This window comes from Erinaceus europaeus, chromosome 11, assembly GCF_950295315.1.
Source record: "Erinaceus europaeus chromosome 11, mEriEur2.1, whole genome shotgun sequence".
Taxonomy (NCBI): Eukaryota; Metazoa; Chordata; class Mammalia; order Eulipotyphla; family Erinaceidae; genus Erinaceus; species Erinaceus europaeus.
In genome coordinates this window covers 74,637,712-74,664,603 of record NC_080172.1, presented here as the reverse complement: position 1 = coordinate 74,664,603, position 26,892 = coordinate 74,637,712, and the positions used below count along the sequence as shown (strand labels likewise).

Below are 26,892 nucleotides of genomic sequence, written 5' to 3'. Positions count from 1 at the left end.
CAATCTCAAGCACCACCATAAACTCTTCAGTGCTCTCTGTGTGTATCTTTCATTAAAAAAAAAAAGTTCAGATACTAATTAGGGTTAAAACATAGCTCACTTAGTAGAGTCATGCTGTAGATTCAAGCCTTAGCATCAGGGGGCTTCATCAGTGGTGGATCAGTGCTATGGTAACTCTATAGATAATGAAAAAATTGGTCTGGTGGGGAGGGAACTCATTTTGTATGTGTTAGTATACAGGCTCTAAATATCTCATTTGTTAAAGCAGGATCTCAGCCTAGATGCTTTCTACCATTAGAAATCAGGTCTCATGAGCTTAGGAATATGATTGACTCAATACTTCATACCCTGAAGTTCAAGAAAACAATACTCTAATCTCAACATCTTTTAAGGGCCTTGGAACTATCAATGCTTCCATAGGTTAACCTGAACTCATTTCTTAAGTTGGGTAGCAGGTTCAATAAACACTGTTCTTTCTTGCCAAAACACTCCTCTTATATTTAAAGATTGCTCAAAGGATTTTTTTTTTCCCTACAAAAACTCAAAATATTCATCAAGTATGTTTCTGGGAAGGAGAAAATGGACTTTCGTCTTTTTAATTTATATATAAAATCAGGGAGAGAGCATAATGGCTATGCAAACAAACTCTCTTGCTTGAAGTTTCCCGATTCAAACCCCCCAGTACTCTGGAAGCCAATAGAGTGTTTCCTAGACTGCAAGAAACATCCGTAGTAGCCTACAAAGAGGCATAAAATAAGAGTGGAGAGAACGTCTCAAGGATATACCTGGTTATCTAAACAGGCAACTATTGTAAGAACTTACCAGTGGTTAACAGGAGGTTTTAAATATGATGGTTAAACTTTCAAGGTCTTCCTTCTTTAACTGTAATTCTTCAAGTAGAGTAGCTATAAACTGTGTAAACACCAAATTTTCCTTTGAATGCTTCTGGATGCCAAGAATTGGAGTCAGTCTGAAACAACCAAAAATATCAAATGCATGTCTATGAAATGAGGTAGGACTAAAGGGGATTTGGGGGAAGATAATGAAGTATCTTTGATTTAACAGAACTCCCAAAGAAGTTTTTTTTTTTTTTTTTTTTTTGCCTCCAGGGTTATTGTTGGGGCTTAGTGCCTGCACTATGAATCCACTGCTCCTGGAGGCCATTTTTTCCCATTTTGTTGTGCTTGTGTAGGAAAGAAATAGACCTGCAGACCTGCTTGTGAAGTGATCCCCCTGCAGGTGGAGACCTGGGGTCTTTAACTGGGATCCTTATGCCAGTCCAGCCCCCACCCCAGACTGAACAGAAGCCTGAAAATGGTAAGATAGCTTTCACCTTACCAGCAGAAACTACCAAAAGTCCTACACAGGAAAGAAAGTTTCTTTTAGAGAAAAAGAGATGGTGGAAAGAAGCTTAGAATTGAGAATTGTGGGAGTTGGGTGGTAGCGCAGTGGGTGAAGGGCAAAGGCAGGTGTAAGGATTCCGGTTTGAGCCCCTGGCTCCCCAACTGCAGGGGAGTCACTTCACAGGCACAGCTGTCTTATCTTTCTCCCCCCCCCCCCCGTCTTCCTCAACAACAGCAACAATAATAATAACCACAACAATGATGGAACAACAAGGGGAAAAAATAGTCTCCAGGAGCAGTGGATTCGTGGTGCAGACACTGAGCCCCGGCAATAACCCTGGGGGCAAAAAAAAAAAAAAATTGAGAATTACTTTAAAAATGTAATTTATATTGAATGTTTATAACACTTGAAAAATAAAAACTACCCTTTGAATTTAACCTTACCATTTTTTTGTTTGTTTGTTTGTTTTACCAAAGCACTGTTTGTTGCTGGGAACTGAACATGGGATCTTTGGTGCTTCAGGCATGAAAGCCTTTGCATAGTCACTGTGCTGTCTCCCCAGTCTGCATTTTCAGTTTTGATTTGCTTCCCCTTGTTTTGTCGTCGTTGGATAGGACAGAGAGAAAGAGACACCTACAGACATGCTTCCTTGTGCGCTTTGTGCCACCTGTACTTGACTCGCTGTGTTACCGCCCAACTCCTGAAAGCATATTTCAAGGACATGTATTCCTAAGAAGTTTTTTGGGACCCTCTTTGCTAATAGCCCGACACCACAAAGTTCTTTCATGTATTTATCTAACCTTGATTATCGCCACCAGACATATAAATAAATAAAATTCAAGACCAGAGATATGTTTCATTATTGAGACACACATTTCTTTCTTCCTTAATCACCTTATACAAAAGAGAAATTTGTTAGCACTGTCCAAAGATAACCAAGATTTCCACAGTATCTCTGATTTGTTTTAGAACTTGAGACTAGGTGAAAGATTTACCTAGTGAAACCCACAGATGTTTGGGGCTACGAATACTATCAATTTTCACCCATCCTGGTGGCCATCTTTCCTGTTTTTACTGGGGAAGGGGTGACTGGAAAATAGACACCTGCAGGCCCGTTTCACTGCTTGTTAAGTGTTCTTCCTAATGTGTGCACTCAACTGGATGCATCAGTTCTCCCAAGATCACAGTTATGGGTTGGCTATTATTTCTACAACTCTTCCTTAAGTATCCTTTAAAAAAAAAATTTTTTTTTTTAACCTTTCTCTCTCTGCATCCTAATGGAATTGGAGTTCAGAGCCCTCTGGGAGTTCTATATATATATAATTTTTTTTTTTTTTAACTAGGCTGTCTTATTTCATGAACTTTCTTTGTAGATATTTCCCAAAGGCATTTTATACTGGGAAGTAGATCTTCCAAGCTGTGCACGTGAGCAGTTGTGGTCAGCTTTTCCTGAGGCACCTTCCTACAGAGAAGGTAAAATCCAGAAGTTAACTCTGGTGTTTCTCACACTTAGGTGATATTAGTATTTAGTCACCCCCAATATCTTTACATTTTAAAGTTAAGAAGGTAGAAATAATTTAACAGTAACCTAGCTTTTCTTTTCGGAGGGCAGGGAGTTATGTCAGAATAATTTGACTCTCAGGAAGACTAATAATGGATTCATATATGAAAACTGTTTTCTCAATGTGGCATTAATGTTTTAAAATTAAAATATAAACCTCAAATTAGAAGTAAATGGTTATCACCAGATTTCTCAAACCAGAGAAGAAAATAGGAAGAGTCTAGAAGAACAGCTTTTAAGAAAATTATTCTTTATAAATTTTCCTGCTTAGAAAATATCTTAGGGGGCTGGGCAATGGTGCAACCAATTGGCACACACATTTTAATGTGCAAGGACCTGGGTTTAAGCCTCCATTTCCCACTTGCAGGTGTCTGTCTCTATCATAAATAAATATTAAAAAATATATCTTAGGGGACTTCCAGGGTAGAGCTATGGTGATCTAGAAATAGTTTTGATAAGTCAGCTTTCCCCAGAAAAAGTATTACAACAAAACACCACCAGAGAACAGCTGGGATGTCTGGTAAAGAAAAAAACACCACTACCTGTAGGTCGGTAATTGTGCTCGAACAGTGGGAGCAGGAGGGGAGGAAGAGAAAGGCTCAAGGAGAAGTGTGGCACAGCATTGGCAGCGGGCACCATTTAAAGCAGCAAATTCAAAGGGCCCACAGAACCAGTCAGGAACAGAGCGGTTAAACTATCACCCTTCCTTCTTCATTTCTGTCTCTCTAAAAATTAAAGGAAAACCAAAAACCACGGAGCTCAAGACCGCTACTTAGAGCTGTAGAAGCCACAGTCTGAGTAAATCCCAGGAGGTCACTGGGAAAACCAGGGCACTGAACTCTCTACCTTTGTGGCAGCCTGGAAGGCTGCCAAACCCTTAAGGTGTCCCAAGTGCTACAGTGACCGGTGAGTGAATGGGATCAGAATGTACTGTAGGTGAGAATTACTGAAAGGAGTCCCATAAGAAAACTGGCAGCAAAAGGTATATCCTAAGCGAGGTGAACAGCTGTAGAATAGAAATATGACACAAGAGAAAAGGAAAAACAACATAGGAGGAAATTAATTGACAGAGTGGTACTATTTATCAAATGTTAATCAAGACCAACATAAAAATTTTTAGATATGTTATTACACTTATGGTAATCACAATACAAAACAAGGAACAGAGAGATCCACAGAAAGTACAAGTGAAATCAGTGAGGAAATCATCATAGAACCCATCTACACAAAATGACAGAAGCAAATGAGACAAGAATCAACAATTTCAAACAACCTCAAAATCAAAACCAAAGTGAATCTAAGTAGACCACATGTATCAGTATTCACCCTAAATATGAATGGTCTAAATTCACCTGTCAAAAGACAAAGTAGCCAAATGGATTAAAGAACAAAATTCATCTCTTATGTCTTCAGGAAACACACATCCAAAGAAAAGATAAACAGAAGCTAAATATAAGAGTTTCAAGAGCCCCCACACCTATAGACATCTAATCTTTAACAAAGGGGCTCAGACTATTAAATGGGGAAAGCAGAATCTCTTCAACAAATGGTGTTGGAAACAATGGGTTGAAACATGCAGAAGAATAAAACTGAACCATTGTATTTCACCAAATACAAAAGTAAATTCCAAGTGGACCAAGGACTTGGATGTTAGACCACAAACTCTCAGATACTTAGAGGAAAATATTGGCAGAACTCTTTTCCGCATACATTTTAAAGACATCTTCAATGAAACGAATCCAATTACAAAGAAGACTAAAGCAAATATAAACCTATGGGACTACATCAAATTAAAAAGCTTCTGCACAGCAAAAGAAACCACTACCCAAACCAAGAGACCCCTCACAGAATGGGAGAAGATCTTTACATGCCATACATCAGGCAAGAGGCTAATAACCAACATCTATAAAGAGCTTGCCAGACTCAACAACAAGACAACAAATAACCCCATCCAAAAATGGGGGAGGACATGGACAGAATATTCACACAGAAGAGATCCAAAAGGCTGAGAAACACATGAAAAAATGCTCCAAGTCTCTGATTGTCAGAGAAATGCAAATAAAGACAACAATGAGATATCACTTCACTCCTGTGAGAATGTCCTACATCAGAAAAGGTAACAGCAGCAAATGCTGGAGAGGGTGTGGGGTCAAAGGAACCCTCCTGCACAGCTGATGGGAATGTCAATTGGTCCAACCTCTGTGGAGAACAGTCTGGAGAACTCTCAGAAGGCTAGAAATGGACCTACCCTATGACCCTGCAATTCCTCTCCTGGGAATATAGCCTAAGGAACCCAACATATCCATCCAAAAAGATCTGTGTACACATATGTTCTTGGCAGCACAATTTGTAATAGCCAAAACCTGGAAGCAACCCAGGTGTCCAACAACAGATGAGTGGCTGAGCAAGTTGTGGTCTATATACACAATGGAATACTACTCAGCTGTAAAAAAAATGGTGACTTCATTGTTTTCAGCTGATCTTGGATGGACCTTGAAAAAATCATGTTGAGTGAAATAAGTCAGAAACAGAAGGATGAATATGGGATGATCTCACTCTCAGGCAGAAGTTGAAAACAAGATCAAAAAAGAAAACAGAAGTGGAACCTGAAATGGAATCGGCATATCGCAGCAAAGTAAAAGACTCTGGGGTGGGTGGGGAGAATACAGGTCCAAGAAGGATTCAGGGGACCTAGTGGAGGTTGTATTGTTATATGGGAAACTGGGGAATGTTATGCATGTACAAACTATTGTATTTACTGTTGAATGTAAAACATTAATTCCCCAATAAAAAAAATTAAAAAAAAAAACAGAAAGAGTTTGGAGTGGGGGTCAGGCGGTGGCGCAGTGGTTTAAGCACATGTGGCGCAAAGCACAAGGACTGATGTAAGGATCCCAGTTGGAGCCCCCGGCTCCCCACCTGCAGGGGAGTCGCTTCACAGGCGGTGAGGCAGGTCTGCAGGTGTCTGTCTTTCTCTCCCCCTCTGTCTTGCCCTTTTCTTTCCATTTCTTTTTGTCCTATCCAACAACAAGGGCAACAAAAAGGGGGAAAAATGGCCTCCAGGAGTGGTGGATTCATGGTGCAGGCACCGAGCCCAGCAATAAGCCTGGAGGAAAAAAAAAAAAAAGAGTTTGGAGCAAGATGTTCTAAAGCAGTAACAAAGGGCAGGAATGGCTATTCTGTTTTTAGATAAAATAGACTTTCAGGTAAAGATAGTAAGCAGATCAAAGTTATGAAGGGTGGGGATGGGATACAGAGCTCTGGTGGTGGGAACTGTGTGGGGCTGTACCCCTCATGTCCTATGGTTTTGTCAGCCGTTTCCTTTTTTTAAAAAAAAAAAAAGACAGTAAGCAGAGGCAGAGAGGGACACTACATAACTGCCAAAGGATCCACCCAACATGAAGACATAACCATTATAAATATGGTACACCTAAATAAGTAGAACAAGCACTTACTGAACTCAAGGGAGACACTGACAGCAACACATTAATAGCAGATCTAACACACCACTCACAGCTAGAGATCATCCAGACCAAAAAATAAAAAAACAAACAAACCAGGAAAATAGTGGTCTTGAATGAATCCATTAGGCGGGATGGACCTAACAGATATGCCCAGAGCCTTACATTCCAAAAGAAATGAACACACACACACACACACACACACACAATCTTCTAAAGTACACATGGAACTCTACAGTAATTTAAAAACAGAAGATGTATGGTGTAGGTTTGGTTTGGGGTTTATACAAATGGGGAGTTTATCATACTGCGGAACAGTGCTATGACAGTTTAGGCAAAGCAGTTTTTTGGGGGTATTCTAGATATAATAGCTTATCTATACATAATGATAATTTAACTTCATCCTTTCTAACTGAATTCCCTCTGGATCTATTATCAATTCTGACACCATCTTCCCAGACAGTATTTCTAGTCCACCTCTATGTTAGCTATCAAGCTCAGGCAAATATTACTAAAGCTCATGGCCCCTAGAAAGATATTTAAAATAGACTTCCTAGTTTCTTTCCACTTTAAGATCCCTATTCTCATCTGCTCTATTCTGAATATTTGGTTCCTGTTTATTAAACATGTTTTTCCTGCTTTATATCTTACTGCCTTTCTTTTTTTATATTTATTTATTCCCTTTTTGTTGTTTTTGTTTTATTGTTGCAGATATCGTTGTTGGATAGAAAGAGGGGGAGAGACAGACACCTGCAGACCTGCTTCACTGCCTGTGAAGCGACTCCCCTGCAGGTGGGGAGCTGGGGGTCTCGAACCAGGATCCTTACACAGGTCCTTGTGCTTTCTGCCTCGTGCACTTAACCTACTGCACTACTAACCCAACTCCAGTCTTACTGCTTTTCAATCACCAGTTGCAGATGTTACTATGATCCCATCCTGAACTCCCTGAGCAGACAGTATCACCAATATGTCCTAGAACCTCACCTCTCCAGAGCCTTACCCCACTAAAGAAAGACAGAAACAGTAGAGAAGCAATTACAGAAGCCAGAACTTCCACCTTCTGTACTCCAAGGAGAATTTTGGCCTATACTTCCAGAGGGGGAGGAATGTTAGGGGAAGATGACTAGAGGGCTTTGAACCCCAATTCCATTAGCACCTGAAGTGTCTGTCACCAGGAATCTTGTATTTATACCACCACTGAAAGGGAGGCAAATCTGGAAAACAAGAGGAAGCCAGGCACTGTTTCTCTTATCTGAAAGAGAAGAAGAAAAAGGGAAAGACGCTTATAAGTAGTAATAGGTGTAGATGTGACTCTGAAAGGAAGTGAAAGCAGGACCATGAAGGGGAATATATAGACAGTGATAGATATAAAGTCAACCCATTATTTGTGACTTTGGGCGAATTACTACAGTTCCAATGAAAGGGATGTGGATATAGAACCTTAGTGGTGGGAACAGTGTGGAATTAAACTCTATTAAAATTTTGTAAATCAGTATTACATCAAGGAAGGGTGATAGAGTTTAACCACTCTGCTCCTGAGTGGTTCTATAGGCCCTTTGAATTTGCAGCTTTAAATGGTGCCCGCTGGCAATGCAGTGCCACACTTTGATTTGAGCCTTTCTCTTCCTCCCCTCCTGCTCCCACTAGTAAAATAGTAATAGAGGAAAACTTTCCAAATCTGGGATGTGATTAGGATGCCGATATTCAGGAAACAGAACTTCCAAATTCCTAAGTCCAAATAGATCCACACCAAGATACTTCATTGTGAAATTATTGAAAATCAAGAACAAAGAAAAATTTACAAGCTGCCAGGGAAAAGAAGGATATGATTTATAAAGGTAGTACAGTCAGCCTTGCATCAGACGTTTTTGCAGGAACCACAGAGGCCATGAGAGTGAAGTGATATATACAAAGTTTTAAGACAACTGCCAGTCATGCGTATTTTACCCTGCAAGACCATCATTCAAATAAGGAACAAAGTAGCACCAGACACAAAAACTAAAGGAGTTTGCTACTACCCAACCTGCCTTGCAAGAGTACTGAAAGGAGTGCCGCAGACAGATGCTGTTCACACAGACAGCTTAAAAAAGACACCCCCTAGGGAAAGAGAGAGAGAATCATACATATGCTTTTATGTGTAACACTTAAATGCATTAAATCTTCTATTCTTTTTGAATGATGCTATTTTCTTTCTAGTACTTTTTAATCTTTCATACCACATCCCCCCCCATCTTTCTATGTATATTATCTTGAGGCTTTTTTATTTTGGTGTTTGTTTTCAAGGACTCTTGTTATAGTTTATATCTGTTACCAAATAACCTACATTTGTCTGAACGACAACTACTGGATGGTTTCACACATTTGAGCAATATAGTGAACAAGTCGAATTGTCACTAGGACTTTATGAAAAATATAGTGGTTATGCCTGGGGGCGTGGGAGGAGGCAGAGCTGTGGTGGTGGGTGTGGTGTGCAATTATCCCCCTGTAATCTTATGATTTTCTAAGTCATTAAATCAATAATAAGAAAAAATACCAGGGCTGGGTGGTGGCACGCCTGATTGATCGCACATGTTACAATGTGCGCAGACCCAGGTTTGAGCCCCAGGTCCCCACCTGCAGGGGGAAAGCTTTGCAAGTAGTGAAGCAGTATTGCAGGTGTTTCTCTCTCTCCTTCTATCACCCCCTTCTCTCTTTGATTTCTGGCTGAGTCTAGCCAATAAATGATGATAATAATAATAACAGAAAATATATTAGGAAAGCTCAGGCTGTAGTGCACTCAGTATGCACGAGAACCAAAGTTCAAGTCCCTGATGTCCAACTGCAAGAAAAGCTTCAGAAGCAGTGGAGTTGTCACGTAGCATGGAGCCTCAGCAATAACCTTGGCGGCAAAAACAAACAAACCAAAACCAAACAAAAAACACTTCAGGAATAGTAACATTTCTCTAACAAAGTATTCTGTCAATTTACAGCTTCTTTATATGCTCACATTACAGTGTGCAAGGACTCAGGTTTAAGCCCCTGGCCCCCATCTACAGGGGTGAAGCAGGGCTGCTGGTATCTTCTTTGTCTTTCCTCCTCTCAATTTCTCTGTCTCTTATCAATAATAAATAAAATATATAATTAAAAAAAAGAAAAAGTTGGAAAAAAAACTGGGTCAAAGAGAAACTTTAGCTGGGAGTTAATAAACAAACAAGGGGAACAATCACACAGTCTTGCTCCATGCTCCTTGGCCCATGGTAGTGCTAATCAGTCACCTATTATTTTCTTAATGAGTTTGCCTTGAGAATCCTGAAAATGGGTCTGAGTAGCCACTTCAGCTATTTATAGCTAGCTCCATGTTCACTCCCCAGCTTAACTGCAAGCCCTAGGGGAACTCTATTAGACAAGAAATGTTAGGATTTTGGACAAGGTGAACATCAGAGTTTTAGTGTCTATGAAATGGGGCTAGAATACTTACATTCCCTAAAAGTTATTATTACTTAATTCAAGTAGATGAAAAAAAATTTTTTTTACAAAATTGAGTATTACATAAATTAATATTCACCATATTCAACCTATGAGTATTTACTGTATATTCTAAGCATGAATTCTCTCCTTTAACTGCAAATGATGCTGAGTGGTACATTACCACTCCTATTTTATGGATGAGGAAACAAAGGCACAAAACACTGAAGTAACTTCCCCAAAGACAACAAAAGCTAAGTGGAAAAATGAAGGTTTTGAGCTTAGGCAATTTATCTCAAAAAAGATCACTTTTGACTAATGTGTTGGCTTTCATTCTTTATAGACTGTGGAACACTATAAATTTAATGTTTACTTGCCTGATGTGTACTGAGCTCTCAAAGAAAGCTTAATGCAGAAAGGGGCTGGCAAAATAGCTCACTTGGATAGTGTGTTGCTTTAGAGAACTAGAAGACTACAAATATGAAAGGGCACGTAGCTGACAGAAGGAAGTGCAGATAGGGAAATCACACAAAGTCTGGTGTCTGTCAGGAGACAAGAATATCAACCTGGGGTCTGCAGATTTCTGCAGCAAGTGATCAAGCAGAGAGATAGCAATCCTTAGGCATCTGAAGCCAGGATTTCCTGACTACTCAACACTTGAGCTCTAAGTGTTGTTGCATAATTTTACTCCTGGTAAGTTAGCCAAAAAGACTTCCTTAACTTTACTTATTCCTTTCTTTAACTGAAAACATTTTTCCACCTCATAGTCCCTCACATAGAGTGTCAATGACCACAGAAACATTTCACTTTTATCAAGCAGATATTATTTCCTAAGATTGTTGTTGTCTCGGGGATACAATTTCACATCTTCTGAAAATATGAACCAGCACATCTTACTCATCACCAAAGTGCCATCTGCCCCCACCATGCACACTGGGCCCCTAACCTCCTTATTGTGTGTTTTTTTTTTTAAATTATCCTCTCTTCAAACCAGGCTCATGAATACAAAAAACTTAAGGATGTTTGACAATATATAAAGACATAAAAATGTGTGAAGATGCTGAATCCTGAAAATGTTACAGCATAATCTCATGAAAAATTCATTCAAAAGAATTATGACTTACTCCTATCACTAAAATAATTTACATTTAAAGAACTATGTAATATTTACGTTTTCCAGATCCTTGGCTCATCAACATGCCTTAACAGCAAGATCACACCAGTTCTGGGCCGGGTAGTAGCTCACCTGGTAGTGCACACTCATCACCATGTGTGAGCACCGAGTTCAATCACCTGCCACAAAGGAAACTGCACAAATGGTGAAACAGTGCTACAGGTGCTACTGTCTCTCCCTATCACTTCTAAAGAAAAAAAATAAAATGAAAGAAAAAAAAAAAAAGTCTACTGGGAACAGTGGAGTAGTGTAGGCACCAAGCCCCAACAATTATTCTGGTGACCAAAAACCAAACAAACAACACTCAAACAAAAACAATGAAACATTTATAAGTTGGTTGTAGCCATTAGCAAAGAATGTTACCAACAAATTGCTGGGGTGCCTTTTGCTCTGATCATGTATTGGACTGAGTGGTGTTTAAGCATCATCACACTGAGTTGGAGACTGGGTTCTGCTATTCAGAATAATTCGCAGCGACCATGGAAGAGGGTTTTAGAAAAATCACAAAACACTAAATACTTAGAATTCTAAGTCCACTGACAAAACTCACTACTAGAGTTTTCCTTTTTATAGACAGTAACAGTTTCTTCACCACCACATTAAAGACCTTTTTCTACGTTCTTTTTCCAATTGACTCTGTATTATTTCATATCCCCAAACACTTTTCTTTCTAGAATTCTCTTTCTTTGGCTTTGGAAGCAGTTTCTGATGTGATTTTTCTACCCCAGATTTGTCACAAGCTCACTTGGTGGGTGTTTGTTTTCCCCACACCAGCCCATTAATGACAGGTCTTAAGTTTTATATTGACCCTTTTTGTAACTTTGAATCTTACAGCTTTATAAATGACTCAAATGTCCAGCTTCTCTCATGGGCCTTTCTTCCCAAGGATGTTCTAAAGGCACATGAAATACATTATATCCAAACCTGAATTTTTAACTTCTCATTTTCATAAACAGCTTGGTGTTAGAAATCTCAGTCCCCTTTACCTCTCACTCTTCAATGTTCTTTGTTCAATCAGTTGTTGAACCCTGCTCATTCTCTGAATAGTGCTTCTAATTATGACTGTCCTAATTCAGATGAATTCTCTCTCCCCTGTGGTTTCCTACTATAGTCCAGTCACTATTACAATCCTTTCTCATAAATCTGGCCAAGTTGCCATCTTGCTTTTACTAAGGAGAAATACAATTTCTTTGGGCCTTTCCCCTCTTACTTTCAGTATCACAAAGACATGAATACATTCTTATAAATACCTCATATAATATGAAAGTATAATTAGTAAAATTAGTAGTACATATTTTCCTCATCTAGCAGGAAGGCAGAAGACTAGTATCGTACATAATCTTGCTTTTCAGTATTCCCAACAAATTTGTTTTCCTAATTTGGTGAATGGCTCTATAACTGGAATTGCTGCTTCTCCATGTTAGTACTTTTCAATGTGCTACAACAGATTTCTGAACAAACTATAGCCTGTGGGCCACATCTGGCTTGCTGTTTATTTTTATCAATTTTTTAAAAAAATATTTTATTTATTTATTCCCTTTTGTTGCCCTTGTTTTATTGTTGTAGTTATTATTGTTGTTGTCATTGTTGGATAGGACAGAGAGAAATGGAGAGAGGAGGGGAAGACAGAGAGGAGGAGAGAAAGATAGACACCTGCAGACCTGCTTCACTACCTGTGAAGCTACTCCCCTGCAGGTGGGGAGCCGGGGTTCGAACCGGGATCCTTATGCCGGTCCTTGTGCTTTGCGCCACCTGCGCTTAACCCGCTGCTCTACAGCCCGACTCCCTATTTTTATCAATTTTTAAAACTAAATTAACATGACTCTGCTCTGGCTTATGATGGTACTGAAAACTGAACCATGGAATTCCATGCCTTAGCAATGAAAGTCTATTTGCATAATCATTATGGTACCTCCCCCCAGCCCTTGCTGCTTACTTTTGTAAATAAAGCCCTATTTTATTTACAAAATAAATAAGCATACATGCCTATTTATTTTTAAATATTTATTCCCTTTTGTTGCCCTTGTTGTTTTTTATTGTTGTAGTTATTATTGTTTTCGTCATTGTTGGATAGGACAGAGAGAAATGGAGAGAGGAGGGGAAGACAGAGAGGGGAGAGAAAGATAGACACCTGCAGACCTGCTTCACTGCCTGTGAAGCGACTCCCCTGCAGGTGGGGAGCCGGGGGCTCTAACTGGGATCCTTCTGCTGATCCTTGCGCCTTGCACCACATGAGCTTAACCCGTTGTGCTACCACCCAACTCCTGCCTATTTACTTTTTATTGACCAGAATCTTAGCTCTGGATTTTGTTGGTTCTTGGAATCAAACCTGTCAACTCTTGCATGTAAGTCCTGTGTGCTATTGCTAAGCCTTCTCCCTGGACCAGTGTCCATTTATTTGTGTATTCTATGACTATTTTTAGACTTCAGCAGTAGACTGGGATACCTGGTTCTGGAGAACCAGGGATACTAACCCTTTATAAAAAATTTGCTAACCCCTGTACTAGAATACTGTTATGTACCAATATTAACTTACAACAAATAAACCAGTAATTAACGTAATACTTTATGTGCTCTATATCTGATGGCAGCAATAAAAACAGAAGAAAAATCCAAAGGAACTATTTGTTTCTAGGTTATGCAAATCCATGAAAAATTTCTTGCATATTGGATCAGTATAGAAAATGCTTAAACCCAAAATATTTCAAAAGCAGCAAAAAAAAAAAAAAAGTAATAAGATGGGGGTTGGGTGGTAGTGCAGCAGGTTAAACACAACGTGACACAAAGCACAAGGACTGGTGTAGGGATCCCGGTTCGAGCCCCCGGCTCCCCACCTGCAGGGGAGTCACTTCACAGGCAGTGAAGCAGGTCTGCAGGTGTCTACCCTTCTCTCCCCCCCGTCTTCCCCTCCTCTCTCCATTTCTCTCTGTCCTATCCAACAACGAATGACATCAGCAACAACAATGAAAACCACAAGGCTACAACAAGGGCAACAAAAGGGTGAAAAAATGGCCTCCAGGTGTAGTGGATTCGTGGTGCTGGCACTGAGCCCCAACAATAACCCTGGAGGCAAAAAAAATATTGTAGTAAGATAAAAATCACCTAGTTATAACAGTTAATGCTGAAAAAGCATTTGGCAAGATCTAACACACATTTATGATAAAGACCCTTCATAAACTAAGAATAGAATAATATTTCTCAATACAGTAAAGGCCATATATGACAAATCCATAGTGTTACCATTGTATTTAATGGGGGAAACTAAAGCTTCTCTCCTAAAATCTGAAGCAGACAAAGATGTTCACTCTTTGCTACTTCTATTCTTATAGTCCTGGAAGTTTGTGTCAGTGCAATCAGGCAAGAAAGAACTACCAAAGGAATCCATAATTGGAAAAGGTGAAATTAAATGTCACTATTTGCAGAGGACATGATTAATATACTTAGAAAACTCCAAAGACTCCATCAAATAACAACAACAAAAAACAAACACCCTACTAGAAACCATCTAAGTTCAGTAAAGTAGTGGGATACAAAATCAGTACAAGTAAATCGGTGGCATTACTATACACAAAGGATGAGTCAGAGGAAAGAGGAATGAAGGCAATAACCCACCTATATAATTCAACCCCAAAAGATAAAATACCTTAGAATGAATCTAACGTAGGAGGTCAAGGACTTTTATAATGATAAACACAGCATACTCTAAGAGAAATAGGGGCTGTTACTTAAGAAACACACAGGTAACTTCCCCTGGCTTTTTGTACTCTAGCCAGACTGACCAGGCATGCCTTAATTATGCTGTCACTTTAGGTCTGGCTGGCTTCCTCCTGAGGATGATCTTCCCTCAGGTCCCTACAAGGGAGGCTCAATTTTGTGAACCAGTTTTGTTTAAATGTCACCTCACCCCAAAACCCATCTGCACTTTCATTCTAACTTATTTTTTATCTTTGTAATTTTTTACTGTTTTCTAGCTGTATTGTTTGCTTGTTTGCAGAATAAACACCATCGAAACAAAAGTGAATGTCAAGAGGGCCATGGCATCTTCATTGTATTCCTCATGCCTGGCACACTTGTTCAGTGAAGAAACATCTTAAAAGGCCACCAATAAGGGGCCGGGTGGTGGCACATTTGGTAGAGCAGACATGTTACAATGCACAGTGACCTGACTTCAAGCCTCTGGTCCCCCACCTCCATGGGAAGCATCATGTGTGGTGAAGCAGTGTTGCAGGTGTCTCTTTTCTCTCTCCTTCTCTACCTCTTCCTTCCCTCTCAATTTCTGTTTCTATCTGATAAATAAAATATTTTTAAAAAACTTGTGAATATACTGTATTATTGACATGCTTTTTCTTTATCCAAAATTTTCCTTTCATTTTTGGAATAAGGAAATATATATGTGTATATGTATATATGATGGGAGAAAGGGAAAGGGAGGAAGAGAGAGAAAGGAGAGAGGAGAGAGAGAAACTGACTATAGAGAGAGTCCATGGCACCACAGCTTCCAATGGGCACTGGGCTCAAACCTGGGCCACATACATGGCAAAGCAGCACACTTATCAAAGTCAGCTATTTCGCTGACCCAGACATTTTTTTAAACTCCTTGTGTTCACACAGCTGCACCTTCCTGTAAGAATAGTTCAGAGATGAGACAGGCTTCAAATCCATCAGGCAGAACAAACATTAAATCAAGAGGTACCACTTATTCATGCATTTCTCCTTCTCTATCCTGGAACGTGGAACTCAGTGCTGTCCAGGAAGCGCTAAGAGTAAGTAATGCTAAGTGTCACTGAGCAGACTTTAACTCACTTCCAGTCCATCAGCGGATACTGTGGAGCAAGGGACTAACCCTAGAGTGCTTGCCTGGTGCCTTCCTGAGGAGCACCTCACAGGTAAACTGTGAATAGGGAGAACATTCACTTTAAATGATGAGATTTGCTTGACCAAAAGGAAGAGGAAATACTTATTTGGTATATTTTCCCTGTTTAGGATATCTACAGTCCAACTAACACAGGTCTTTATTACTGTGTATTTCAGGCCTTTTTTTTTTTTGCTTTCTAGAATGGGGTATGTTCATATATATATTCCCTTTTGTTGCCCTTGTTTTTTATTGTTATTGATGTTGTCATTGTTATATAGGAAAGAGAGAAATGAGGGGGGAAGATAGATGGGGAGAGAAAGATAAGACATCTGCAGACCTGCTTCACCCATGAAGCGACTCCCCTGCAGGTGGGGAGCCAGGGGACTGAACCCAGATTCTTACCGGTCCCAGCACTTAGCGCCACATGCGCTCCCATGTTTTTATTCTTTTTAAGTTAATGAAAGCAGGATTTAGTGCAAACTGATGTATCTGTTTTTGAAATCTCTACTCTTTCCCTTCAGTCTCCTATGATGGATTAAATGACCCAAGAAGAAAGACAAGAGTCTTATTTTTCTATATTGTTTATTTATTGGGTTTTCAGTGAAGTCATGACATTTTTCATGTAAAAATGCATCATGGGGGAGTCAGGAGGTAGCGCAGCAGGTTAAGTGCACGTGGCGCAAAGCATAAGGACCGGTGTAAGGATCCCGGTTCGAGCCCCCGGCTCCCCACATGCAGGGGAGTCGCTTCACAGGTGGTGAAGCAGGTCTGCAGGTGTCTGCTTTTCTCTCCCCCTGTCTTGCCCTCCTCTCTCCATTTCTCTCTGTCCTGTCAAACAACGACAGCAACAACTACAACAATAAAACAAGGGCAACAAAAGGGAATAAATAAATATAAAAAGTATTAAAAAATGCATCATGACTTCTCTGACAACCCAATATTTTGGATAGAGATAAAGAAAAATTGAGAAGGAAGAGGAGACAAAGAGGGAGAGAGAAAGAGACATCTGTAGCACTGCTTCACTGTTTATGAAGCTGTCCCCTTTGCAGGTAGGGACCAGGGGCTTGAATTCAGGTTCTTGTGCATTTTAACGTGTTCAACTGGTGCACCACCACTCGGCCACCTCAAGAGTCTTCTAAACTGACTACTTATACACAAGACTGCTAGTAAAGCTTCCACTCTGCTCTCCAGGGATATTCTACAACTCTGTATGCATGTAACATGTTGCAATGACTGAAAATTTTTGTATTTTACACATTATTCTTTATATGTAATCCAGAGTATCTTGAAGACTTTATGTCCTCCTTCATAGAACTTTAATTGTGGTGAGCTCTTTTCTGTTGTTGTCACCGTGGCTTCAACACTCCAGGCCAACATTTTTAGGTATGGTGGAACACACCACATTACTGAATTTTCCTTCAGTGCTGTGGTGGCTGAGCTCAGACCTGGGCCATGTGCATTGCTGAACAAATGCACTATGCAGGTGAGCCATTCTGCTGGCTTGTGGCATGCTCTTAAATGTTACTCTCTACAGAACTCTGGTGGTGGGAGCGGTGTGGAATTATACCTGTTATCTCATAATTCTGTAAGTAAGCATTAAAATGTTATCAATAAAAATCAGTAAAAAATGTTATCTCTTTTATATTCTTAAAAGAAATTTCTTAATTTTATTCCAAGTTCCTCTGATCTGACTGCTTCTTTGGCAAACTGGCATTTCCCCCTATATCCTCTTCTAGCTTTTGTTTCTCTAAAATGTAGTACCCGGTGTGGAAATGTCCAAGTTCACCGTTCAAAAACACAGAATACACCACTCACTTCACAGAGATACCACAAAATAAAATCTTTCACATTTAAACTATCTTGGAAGCACAACCTCAGGGTCTTATAAAACATTCCATTTTGCTTAACTGACTTCCCAGGCTCCTCCTCTCCTCATAATTCACTACCTGAACACAACATGCTAGTCATTTACACGTTTTAACTTTTCACTAAAGGACAGTTCCCACTGTATTATAAACTGAATGAGGCTCAAAGTCTTTGTTCTTGTCTTGCAACTTCTAATAGTGAATATCAAAGAACACTACAATAAGCTGGGCTCAAATGATTAGCACTTAAATAAAAAACAGTAATGTATCACAGTTGGAATTCAACAGCGTGTTTTATGTAGCAAATTATCTTTAAAATACAGAAAATGTAATTGGAGGTGAATAAAAACAAGATATTTATGCTTTATTTCTGTCAAGTGCTTTTATGATAAGAATCTTTAAAGGCGATACTTAAAGGATGGCATAAACAGTATGCTGGGGATAGAATCCGAAACAGCACTTACAATGTATAAATCACAAACGATAGAAAACTTCTCATGATAATGCTATGATTCAAATCTCGATTTTGAAAAGACAGGCAGCCTTCTATAACTAGCTTGTTACCATATGGTAAATGCCATGACAACAAAAGTGAAAAGCTTAGTTGTCAAACTGCATCTTATTGATAAGACCTTTATTTAGCTGACTGCTCCACATATGCTACACATCAAAAGGAGAGAATGTAAGTCAAGTTAGGGCAGGTACCCTCCATTTGTTATTACTGAGCTATCAAACAACATCTGGTTAACACGAATTATACACAGGAGTCAGAGAAATTTCAAAGTCTGATAAATGAAACAAGGGAGATTTTAATTAAGATTCAAAAATTCATAAATTCTTCAAAGGAGTTTTTTTTTTTTGTGTGTGTGTGTGTGTGTGAGAGAGAGAGAGAGAGAGAGAGAGAGACAAAGACCAGAGCACCATTCTAGCATTTGTGATTGTGTGTGTGTGTGTATCCCCCGATTTTCTGGTCATGTAATACTGAGGATTAGACCCAGGTCTCATGCATGCAATGCATGTGCTACTTTCTCTTTCCAAATCAGAAGATTTAAAACTCTAAAACTCTTGATTAAAACCTCAGAAGTTACCCATAATTTTGTTAATCACTGCTTTATAGTCTATTAACAGAAAAAGCTATATAAAGAATTTATTAGAAAATTGGAGCTAGACAATTGATGGAACTCTGTATTATTCACTTTCTGTAGTTAATGATGAACTTAGATTTTTAAAATGTCCTTTCCCACTGCGGTACCTACTACTTTGCTAACTGTGTTCAATCCCACCAGGAATCCATAATGTAACTCCTGGAACACTAAAAATCACAGTATGATCTGAACTGTCCTTTCCTGAATTACCTGGGTGGTATGTATAAAGATATTCTCAGGCCTGTTCCTGAAATGATATATTCCTTAATCATCCCATAAAGCTGAGAGAAGCAGAAACTTCACAGAGAGCTTCCCTGAGTAACCTCTTCTTGATTTCTAAACTTGCAGAAAAAACTTGGCTGTTACTAAAATGTCACTGGACAACACTCCTTATACCCAACATGAACTAAAGGGAAGAAAGAGTGGTAAGAATGTCTGTGTGAATAAATGTCATCAGAAAGCATGTTTCTCTATGGTTTGGGGTTGAAGGAAGGGAGAGGAAGTGAAAAGCCACATACTTTTCTGAACCTATCAGATTTGAGAAACTACTGGGTTCATCCAGAGTTCTATTGCAGCAAGGAAACCTGTTCTGGTGATTAGCTTATCAAAAGGTGATGAAAACAGAATACTAAAAGATAGTGGGATTAAAAGAAATGTTTCATTTTGGTATTATTTTTAATTGCCACCAGGGTTATAGTTGGGGTTTAGTGCTGGCACTATGAATCCACTGCTCCAGGCAACCTTTTATTTTTATTTTATTTGATAGGACAGAGAAATTGGGGGGGGGGGGGCGACAGCAAGACACCTGCAGACCTGCTTCACTGCTCGTGAAGTGTCCCTCCTGCAGGTGGGGAGTGGGGGCTTGAACCTGGATCATGTGCACTTAATCAGGTGCTCCACTGCCTGTTCCCTTAAAAAAAATGTTTTAAAAACTCAGTTTCATCCTAATGTTAGAGCTAGAAAAAAAGTATACATGCATAGGTACTGTGCTTTTATTAGAAGAAAACACATAAAAATATTTGATACTTTGGCAGCTTAGAATAAAATAAAATAAAGACAAGACTTAACTGAAAAGCCTTCCTTTATGAACTTAAACACCACTCAGCACAGCTGTGATTTAGTCTCAACCTGTTCAGCTAGTTTCCCTTTGAACAGTAGAGATATCTGAAACTTTGAACAGAATAAGGGATCTGTCCAAGGTCATATTTGGTAAGAACATTGCTTTAAAAAAATGAATTTATTACAAAGGTATCTTGTCTATCTGTTAAGTCTCCATATTCCTTTTGGCAGCAACAATTGCCACTCTACCTATATTTTGCTTTCTTCTAAAAGCTGGTTGGTATTTTTCTTTGCTACATGAACAAGTGTAAGTAATACAGTGTTAGATTAGACTATCTCTGTCTGCACAAACATACTCAAAACTGAAACAAATGCGAGCTGTGGCCAGTAACACTATGGGTCATGATGTCACAGCTTTCTTTCAGAAATTTGAGGGCTCATACAAACCCAAGATATTTGCAAAATGCACCTCTCATATATTAGAAAATTTAGTAAAAAGCTTGCGAAAAGAAATTTCATTTGTATATCAGAGCTCCTAAGCATATAAGTAATTAGAATTTCGCATTTAATATAACTCTTTCCACCTTGCTTTTAATGGGGGAGAAGATAGTGATTCTCTAAAAGCATCTGTTTACTCCGTGGTTCCTGGCTTCCTGCCTATAGTAATACAACAGTCACTGGAGTACAGAGAAAGAACAAAAAGCCACCTTGTGGAAGAGCTCCCCCACCCCTGCAATATAACAACAGTAAGATAAAATATGACTTTAATCAACAAGAAAGAAATGCCAGTAGGTCTGAATTTAAAATTCAGGCACTTAAAAATGAGTAGCTTTATAGACTGGAACAAATGAAGTAATTTCCCTTGAAGAATGTCAGTTCTTCCTAGTCGTTCCTTTTGTGGCAGGACCTCAACCACTGAGTTAAACGTAAGAAGTTACAGTGATTTTCAAGTTTGCAATATATATTTTTTCTACTTTATGAAACTAACTTCTTGGTCCTCAACCTTTCTGTGAAGTTGCACTGTGTTCAATCCAAAGCCAGACTCAAGTGACTTTCTTAAGGTCACTGAAGTCAGTAAGAGATGAGCAAAAAGCCCCAGAAGTACTCCCACTAGTCTACACTTCTAACCACTGAACCACACGAGCGCATGTCTGATTCATTTTAAGAACTAAGTAGACCTTAGGATTTCAAAGGCCTCTTTTGGTACATGATCTTCAAATACATTTTGCAATCTATCACTACAAAATAAAACATTCTATTAAAAACTGACGATAATATTGCTTTTTTTTTTTTTTGAGCAAACAAATATGAATAAACCAAGTTTCCAATTAAAGGTCTGCTTTCATCAGAATTGAGCTTACTCATATCTGGAGGAAGGATAGATTAGTTGAGGAAAGGGACAAATGGAAAGGGACCTGTTTAGGAAGGCTAAAACTACTGCTGTCTAGCCAAGTATTTTAAGTCTAATGTGGTTAGCAGCATGGGTCGGGGGGGGGGGGGGAGGGGGGAGAAAACAACTAGATAAGAGAGATTACAAAAACAGACTGTAGCAATTGATTAGATAAGGGAGATAGAGAACCAGCAGACAGATTTCAGTTCTGGGTAGTTAGGAGGATGGATGTAGGGAGCTCTTGAAAGGTACAATGAGATCAGTCTCAGGTTTGAGAGTTTGAGATATCTAAATGCAGACGCCCAGCAAAAAGTTTTTTAAAAGTTTGCAAGGTAGGGAGGGATATGTTAGATCTGGGGGTTGGGTGGGGGGAGATAAATATTTGATTGAGATGATCAATTTCTTCCTGAAATGATTCCACTGTCTTAACAATCACACTTTTATTGATTTCTTAAAATTATCTATTTCCTTTTTTCTGAATCTTTTGCATCTTTGTCTTAGACTTATTTATCAGAACTAGCCTAAGATCAATACTACAGATTGCTTTCTCCCCAAACCTATTATCATCACTGAAAATCACTTGTGTATGTGTGTGATGAAGTGGGAAGAAGAGAATTTTTATAATCGATAATAAATTCATGACCTCTGTCCTCACTGGACGAGCTTAACTTGTCAATTTTCTCTGGCTCTTAGTTCACTTCTTCTCTGGATTCTCTTAATGACTTCACCCTCTATCCAATCACCACGTCTTTACTCTCAGAACACAACTTCATATTGTAACTAGCCAAAAAATTAAGTTGTCAAAAGAAGGAATTCACCACCACCAATACTGCCTTGCAAGAACTACTGAAAGGAGTCTTACATGAAAAGCAAACAAACTCCCAACTCTGAATGAGTCTATCAGTGGTAGAATAGAACTGGAAACACAAACAGCAGCAACAACAGAAGAAAAGACATCAGGAAATGAAGACAAAATAGACAGAGCAACATGGACAATGTGGGTAAGCCAAGGGCAAATATCAAAAGGCCAGAAACTCTAAAACCCCAATCTTTGCCTCTCCTTGCTTGGAACCTGAAGGAAAAATGTTGGGTGGGATGAGTTAAGAAGACAGGGAGACATGCTGGTTGGGTACACGCATGTGAAACTTGAACTGGAGGAGGGGTACTACACCAAAGCAAGGAACTCTGGGGAAGGGTTGGAAGAGGGGGGCTTAGAGTCCTGGACTGGAGGTGAGAGAATGTTGCAAACATCCATGATGCAGAGCTGGGAAATGGAACCCATGTTCCATTTAGACAATTGTCCATGTAGACAATTGTGCTATGAACCATTAACTGCAAAAAATAACATCTCTCCCTATGACTAGAGATAGTGCAGTGGCTAGAGCACTGAAATTAAAACATGAGATCCTGAGTTTGATTGCCAACACTGCATGTACCAGAATGATGCTCTTGTCTCTCCTACACACACACACACACACACACACACAGACACACTTTACAAAAAACATCTCAACCCCTAGCACCACCATAAGTCAGAATTAAGCAGTAACCTGGTTTCTTTCTGCATTTCTCATCAAAACTATGAGGATTAAACTTTTTTTCCTAAATCTCTTCCTTCTACTCATAAACTTATCTATAGCCACATTATTTTTTACTTTATCCTGATTCAGGAAATATATTATTTCTCCCCTGTTCAGGCTATTCCATTTACTGGTGGTCATGATCCCCCCCCTTTTTTTTTGCCTCCAGGTTACTGCTGGGGCTTGGTGCCTGCAGCACAAATCTGCTCCTGGAGGGCATTTTCCCCATTTTGTTGCCCTTGCTGTTGTTGTTACTGTTATTGTTGCCATTGCTGCTGCTGTTGTTGGCTAGGGCAGAGAGAAATGGAGAGGGGGGGAGAGAAAGACACCTGCAGACTTGCTTCACCACTTGTAAAGCGACCCTTCTGCAGGTGGGGAGACAGTGGCTCGAACTGGATTCTTAGACTAGTCCTGGTGCTTCACCTGACCCCCATGATCCCACTGGTTTTGTGGGCCTTCCTTGAGACTTTGTCCCTCCACGTCCCCCCGCCCCCACTTGTAACTTCAGATTATTTTTCTTTACTGGCTCCTTTTTCATACACAACCATTTAAACCTCTTTTATTAAAAAAAAAAAAAGTCTGTTTCCAATCTCTTTCCTACTGTCATTAAGTTTTTCAAGACAGAAATCTTAATTACTAATTTTACAATTTTATCTTCACTTTGGATATAGGAATTCATATGTTCCTTCATACTATATACCGAGGGTAGGGAATCTCTTTTTTGCCAAAGATCATTCAAATATTTATATCATGTATAGGTCATATAAAAAACTATCAACTTAAAAACTACCACTTAATGTGCTGTGAAAAAAGCTGTGGTTGCTTTGGCAGGGTCAGACCAAATGATTTCACAGGCCTTATATGGCCAATGGGTGAGATGTTCCCCACCCAATATATCCAAAAGTTTTCTTCCCACACGTGCATCCTCTCCCCACCCCCTGAAAGACTACGTAGCTTTATTCCTGCTTTCAGTACTTTCTGGAGGGAATGGGTGCCATTTACTTTTACAGCTTTGGGAGTTTTAGAGCATGTGTAAGTTTTTTTTTTTTTTTTTTTGCCTCTAGGGTTATTGCTGGGGCTCAGTGCCTGTACCATGAATTCACTGCTCCTGAAGGCCATTTTTTTCCCCTTTTGTTGCCCTTGTTGTGGTTATTATTGTTATTGTTGATGTTGTTCGTTGTTGGATAGGACAGAGAGAAATGGAGAGAGGAGGGGAAGACAGAGAGGGGGAGAGAAAGACAGACACCTGCAGACCTGCTTCACCGCCTGTGAAGCGACTCCCCTGCAGGTGGGGAGCCGGGGGCTGGAACTAGGATCCTTAAGCTGGCCCTTGTGCTTTGCGCCATGTGCGCTTAACCAGCTGCGCTACCACCCGACCCCATGTTTGAGTTTTTAATCCTTATTTCAAATGAGTAACCTCTTTCTCTGTACTAAAATCACAGGAATACTAGGAGTAATCTGGTAGTTTCTTTATCCTCATGAAATATTTCTGTGTTGTAGCTGATTGTCACTTGTTGAAATTAAATATCTCTATGAGAGGAACATCAAAATGTGGGGTCAGAAAAGCTCACTGGAAGGAAAAAAAAAATCAGTAACTAGATGAAACTAAAGCAACTCATTTACTTCAACATGACTTTACAGAAACTGCTGTTCAAACAGTCCACAGCAGTCCCCTTGTGCTTTTGTTGCATTGTGCATTTTGCTACTGTCTCATCTTCTAAGTTAGAATACACCCAAGTTATACTAAAATGGCAATGTTCAAGCTCCCTATTCACACAAACAACAGTGAGGCTGAGATAACATCCTACCTCTTATTTTGCCCTTTGGCCATTAAAATATTTAAACAAGAGTAAAATGAAAGCATTTGAAAGAAGCATATGACTTAACACACTACAAACTAGGACTATCAGAATGTGAAAAGAAAAGTTAAAGGCAGGAAGAATATTAAAAAGGTGTGAAGTCTCTATAATACACAATCTAAATGGAAGTGTTTGTGAAGACAGAGAAAAAACACTTGGCAATTAGCATTCAATAATCATTTTTTCTCAAAATTAAAAAATTTTACATTCAGTGAAACTAGTTAAAGGAAGAGTTTGTCTCTGGAGTAAAAATTTCCATTAGGACACATAAATATTTGATAAATGCTTCCAATTCAACGGACAAATATCAACATGTAAAACATTTAAGGAATTCCCTAGAATTGTGTCTGCGATGCATCAGATAAAAGATTTAGTGTCATAGTATATACTTGGTGATTAACCATTTTATTGCCAATACTTCTATTTTATCAACCCACAGAAGGTAAGGTTAAGTCCATTGGGAATGTGAGAAAAGCAGTATTTAAAAATTATCTTCATTAATTCAACAGATTATCTTACATTTATACCCAGTTTTGTGTTTCATTACTTTTATTAAGTACTTCATTAACACCTATTTGCAAAAACAGCAACATTACATGGAAAATACAGATCATTCAGATTGAAGTTCACTGTCCTTTCTTTCATTCATAATAGTAAGCAACTATAAACTTTCCTTATCTATTCATCCACTTCATTTACTGAGTGCTTACTAAGAGAGTACTTGGCACTAATGAGACAAAAGTAAGTTAGGCAATATCATTGGCTATAGGGAGATGGTGTTTTGCTAAGATAACAGTTTCAAATTCACCCCACTATTCTGGTTTGTACACATTGTACAAACTTAATTGTTGGAATGAATAGAAAGTATTATACTTATATAGAAAACTATATGAATATTATATGTGTATTTGTTATGTGTGTGTGAAATAATGTCTAATACACCCCTAAAACTGCTATACATCATGAAATATAAGTCAGGGAACATAAAAATCATGAATAAGATTAAATATAGTGATTGCGTAGGTCAAGCTTAGTAGTCTTGTCCTAAGAGAATTTTCCTTGGTCAGATCACAGACATGTGATAAGAGATGGGTAAGAATAAACAAAGCAACCAATAAAAGAAGAAACACCAATATTGGGTTTCTGGAAAGAGAAATCAAGTTCTGATTCATTCACTTTAAAAATGAAGTACAGACACCCATGTTCAGCAGGGAAGCAATTACAGAAGCCAGACCTTCCACCTTCTGCAACCCACAATGACCCTGGGTCCATACTCCCAGAGGGATAAAGAACAGGAAAGCTATCAGGGGGAGGGGACAGGATACAGAGTTCTGGTGGCAGAAATTGTGTGAAGTTGTACCCCTCTTATCCTATGGTTTTGCCAATGTTTCCTTTTTATAAATATAAACTACTGCAAAATATATACCTGAAAGCAGAAGTACACTAGAGTTTGCAGTGAGTACTTCCCTAACACTTCCTCTCCACTATTCCAAGCTTGGGATCCATGATTGCTCAACAAATTGTTTGGCTTCGTATGTTAACTCTCTTTTCAATCACCAGGTTCCAGATGCCACCAGGATGCCGGCCAGGCTTCCCTGGATTGAAGACCCCACCAATGTGTCCTGGAGCTCAGCTTCCCCACAGACACACCCTACTAGGGAAAGAGAGAGGCAGACTGGGAGTATGGACCGACCAGTCAACGCCCATGTTCAGCGGGGAAGCAATTACAGAAGCCAGACCTTCTACCTTCTGCAACCCTCAACGACCCTGGGTCCATGCTCCCAGAGGGATGGAGAATGGGAAAGCTATCAGAGGAGGGGGTGGGATATGGAGATTGGGTGGTGGGAATTGTGTGGAGTTGTACCCCTCCTACCCTATGGTTTTGTTAATCCTTTCTTAAATAAAAAAATAAAATAAAAAATAATAAAAAGGGGGAAAAGGTGATAAGAATTTATAGGCAATGGGAAATTTATCAGAAAAAGAGCAAGAAATGATAGATAAGCTTTTTCTCTCTTCCTTTCTCCCTCCCCTCCTATCTATCTTACTTTTTTGACATAAGCAGATAGAAAAAGAGAGAATAAAAGAGATCACAGCACTGAAGTTTCCTTCAATGCAATGTCATGCTTGAACCTGGGTTTCGCACATGGCAAAGCAG

At 39.2% G+C, this 26,892-nt stretch overlaps 1 protein-coding gene across 1 annotated transcript in view; it reads right to left on the bottom strand.

Moving 5' to 3' along the window:
• Positions 1–304: 304 nt before the first annotated feature.
• The window catches only part of RPAP2 (RNA polymerase II associated protein 2), an 89,385-nt gene continuing 62,797 nt past the window's right edge, over positions 305–26,892 (bottom strand). The window contains exon 12 of the mRNA XM_007533280.3: positions 305–970. Coding sequence (XP_007533342.1) covers positions 829–970 — 142 coding nt within the window. The 3' untranslated portion in view covers positions 305–828. The remainder of the gene's footprint in view (positions 971–26,892) is intronic.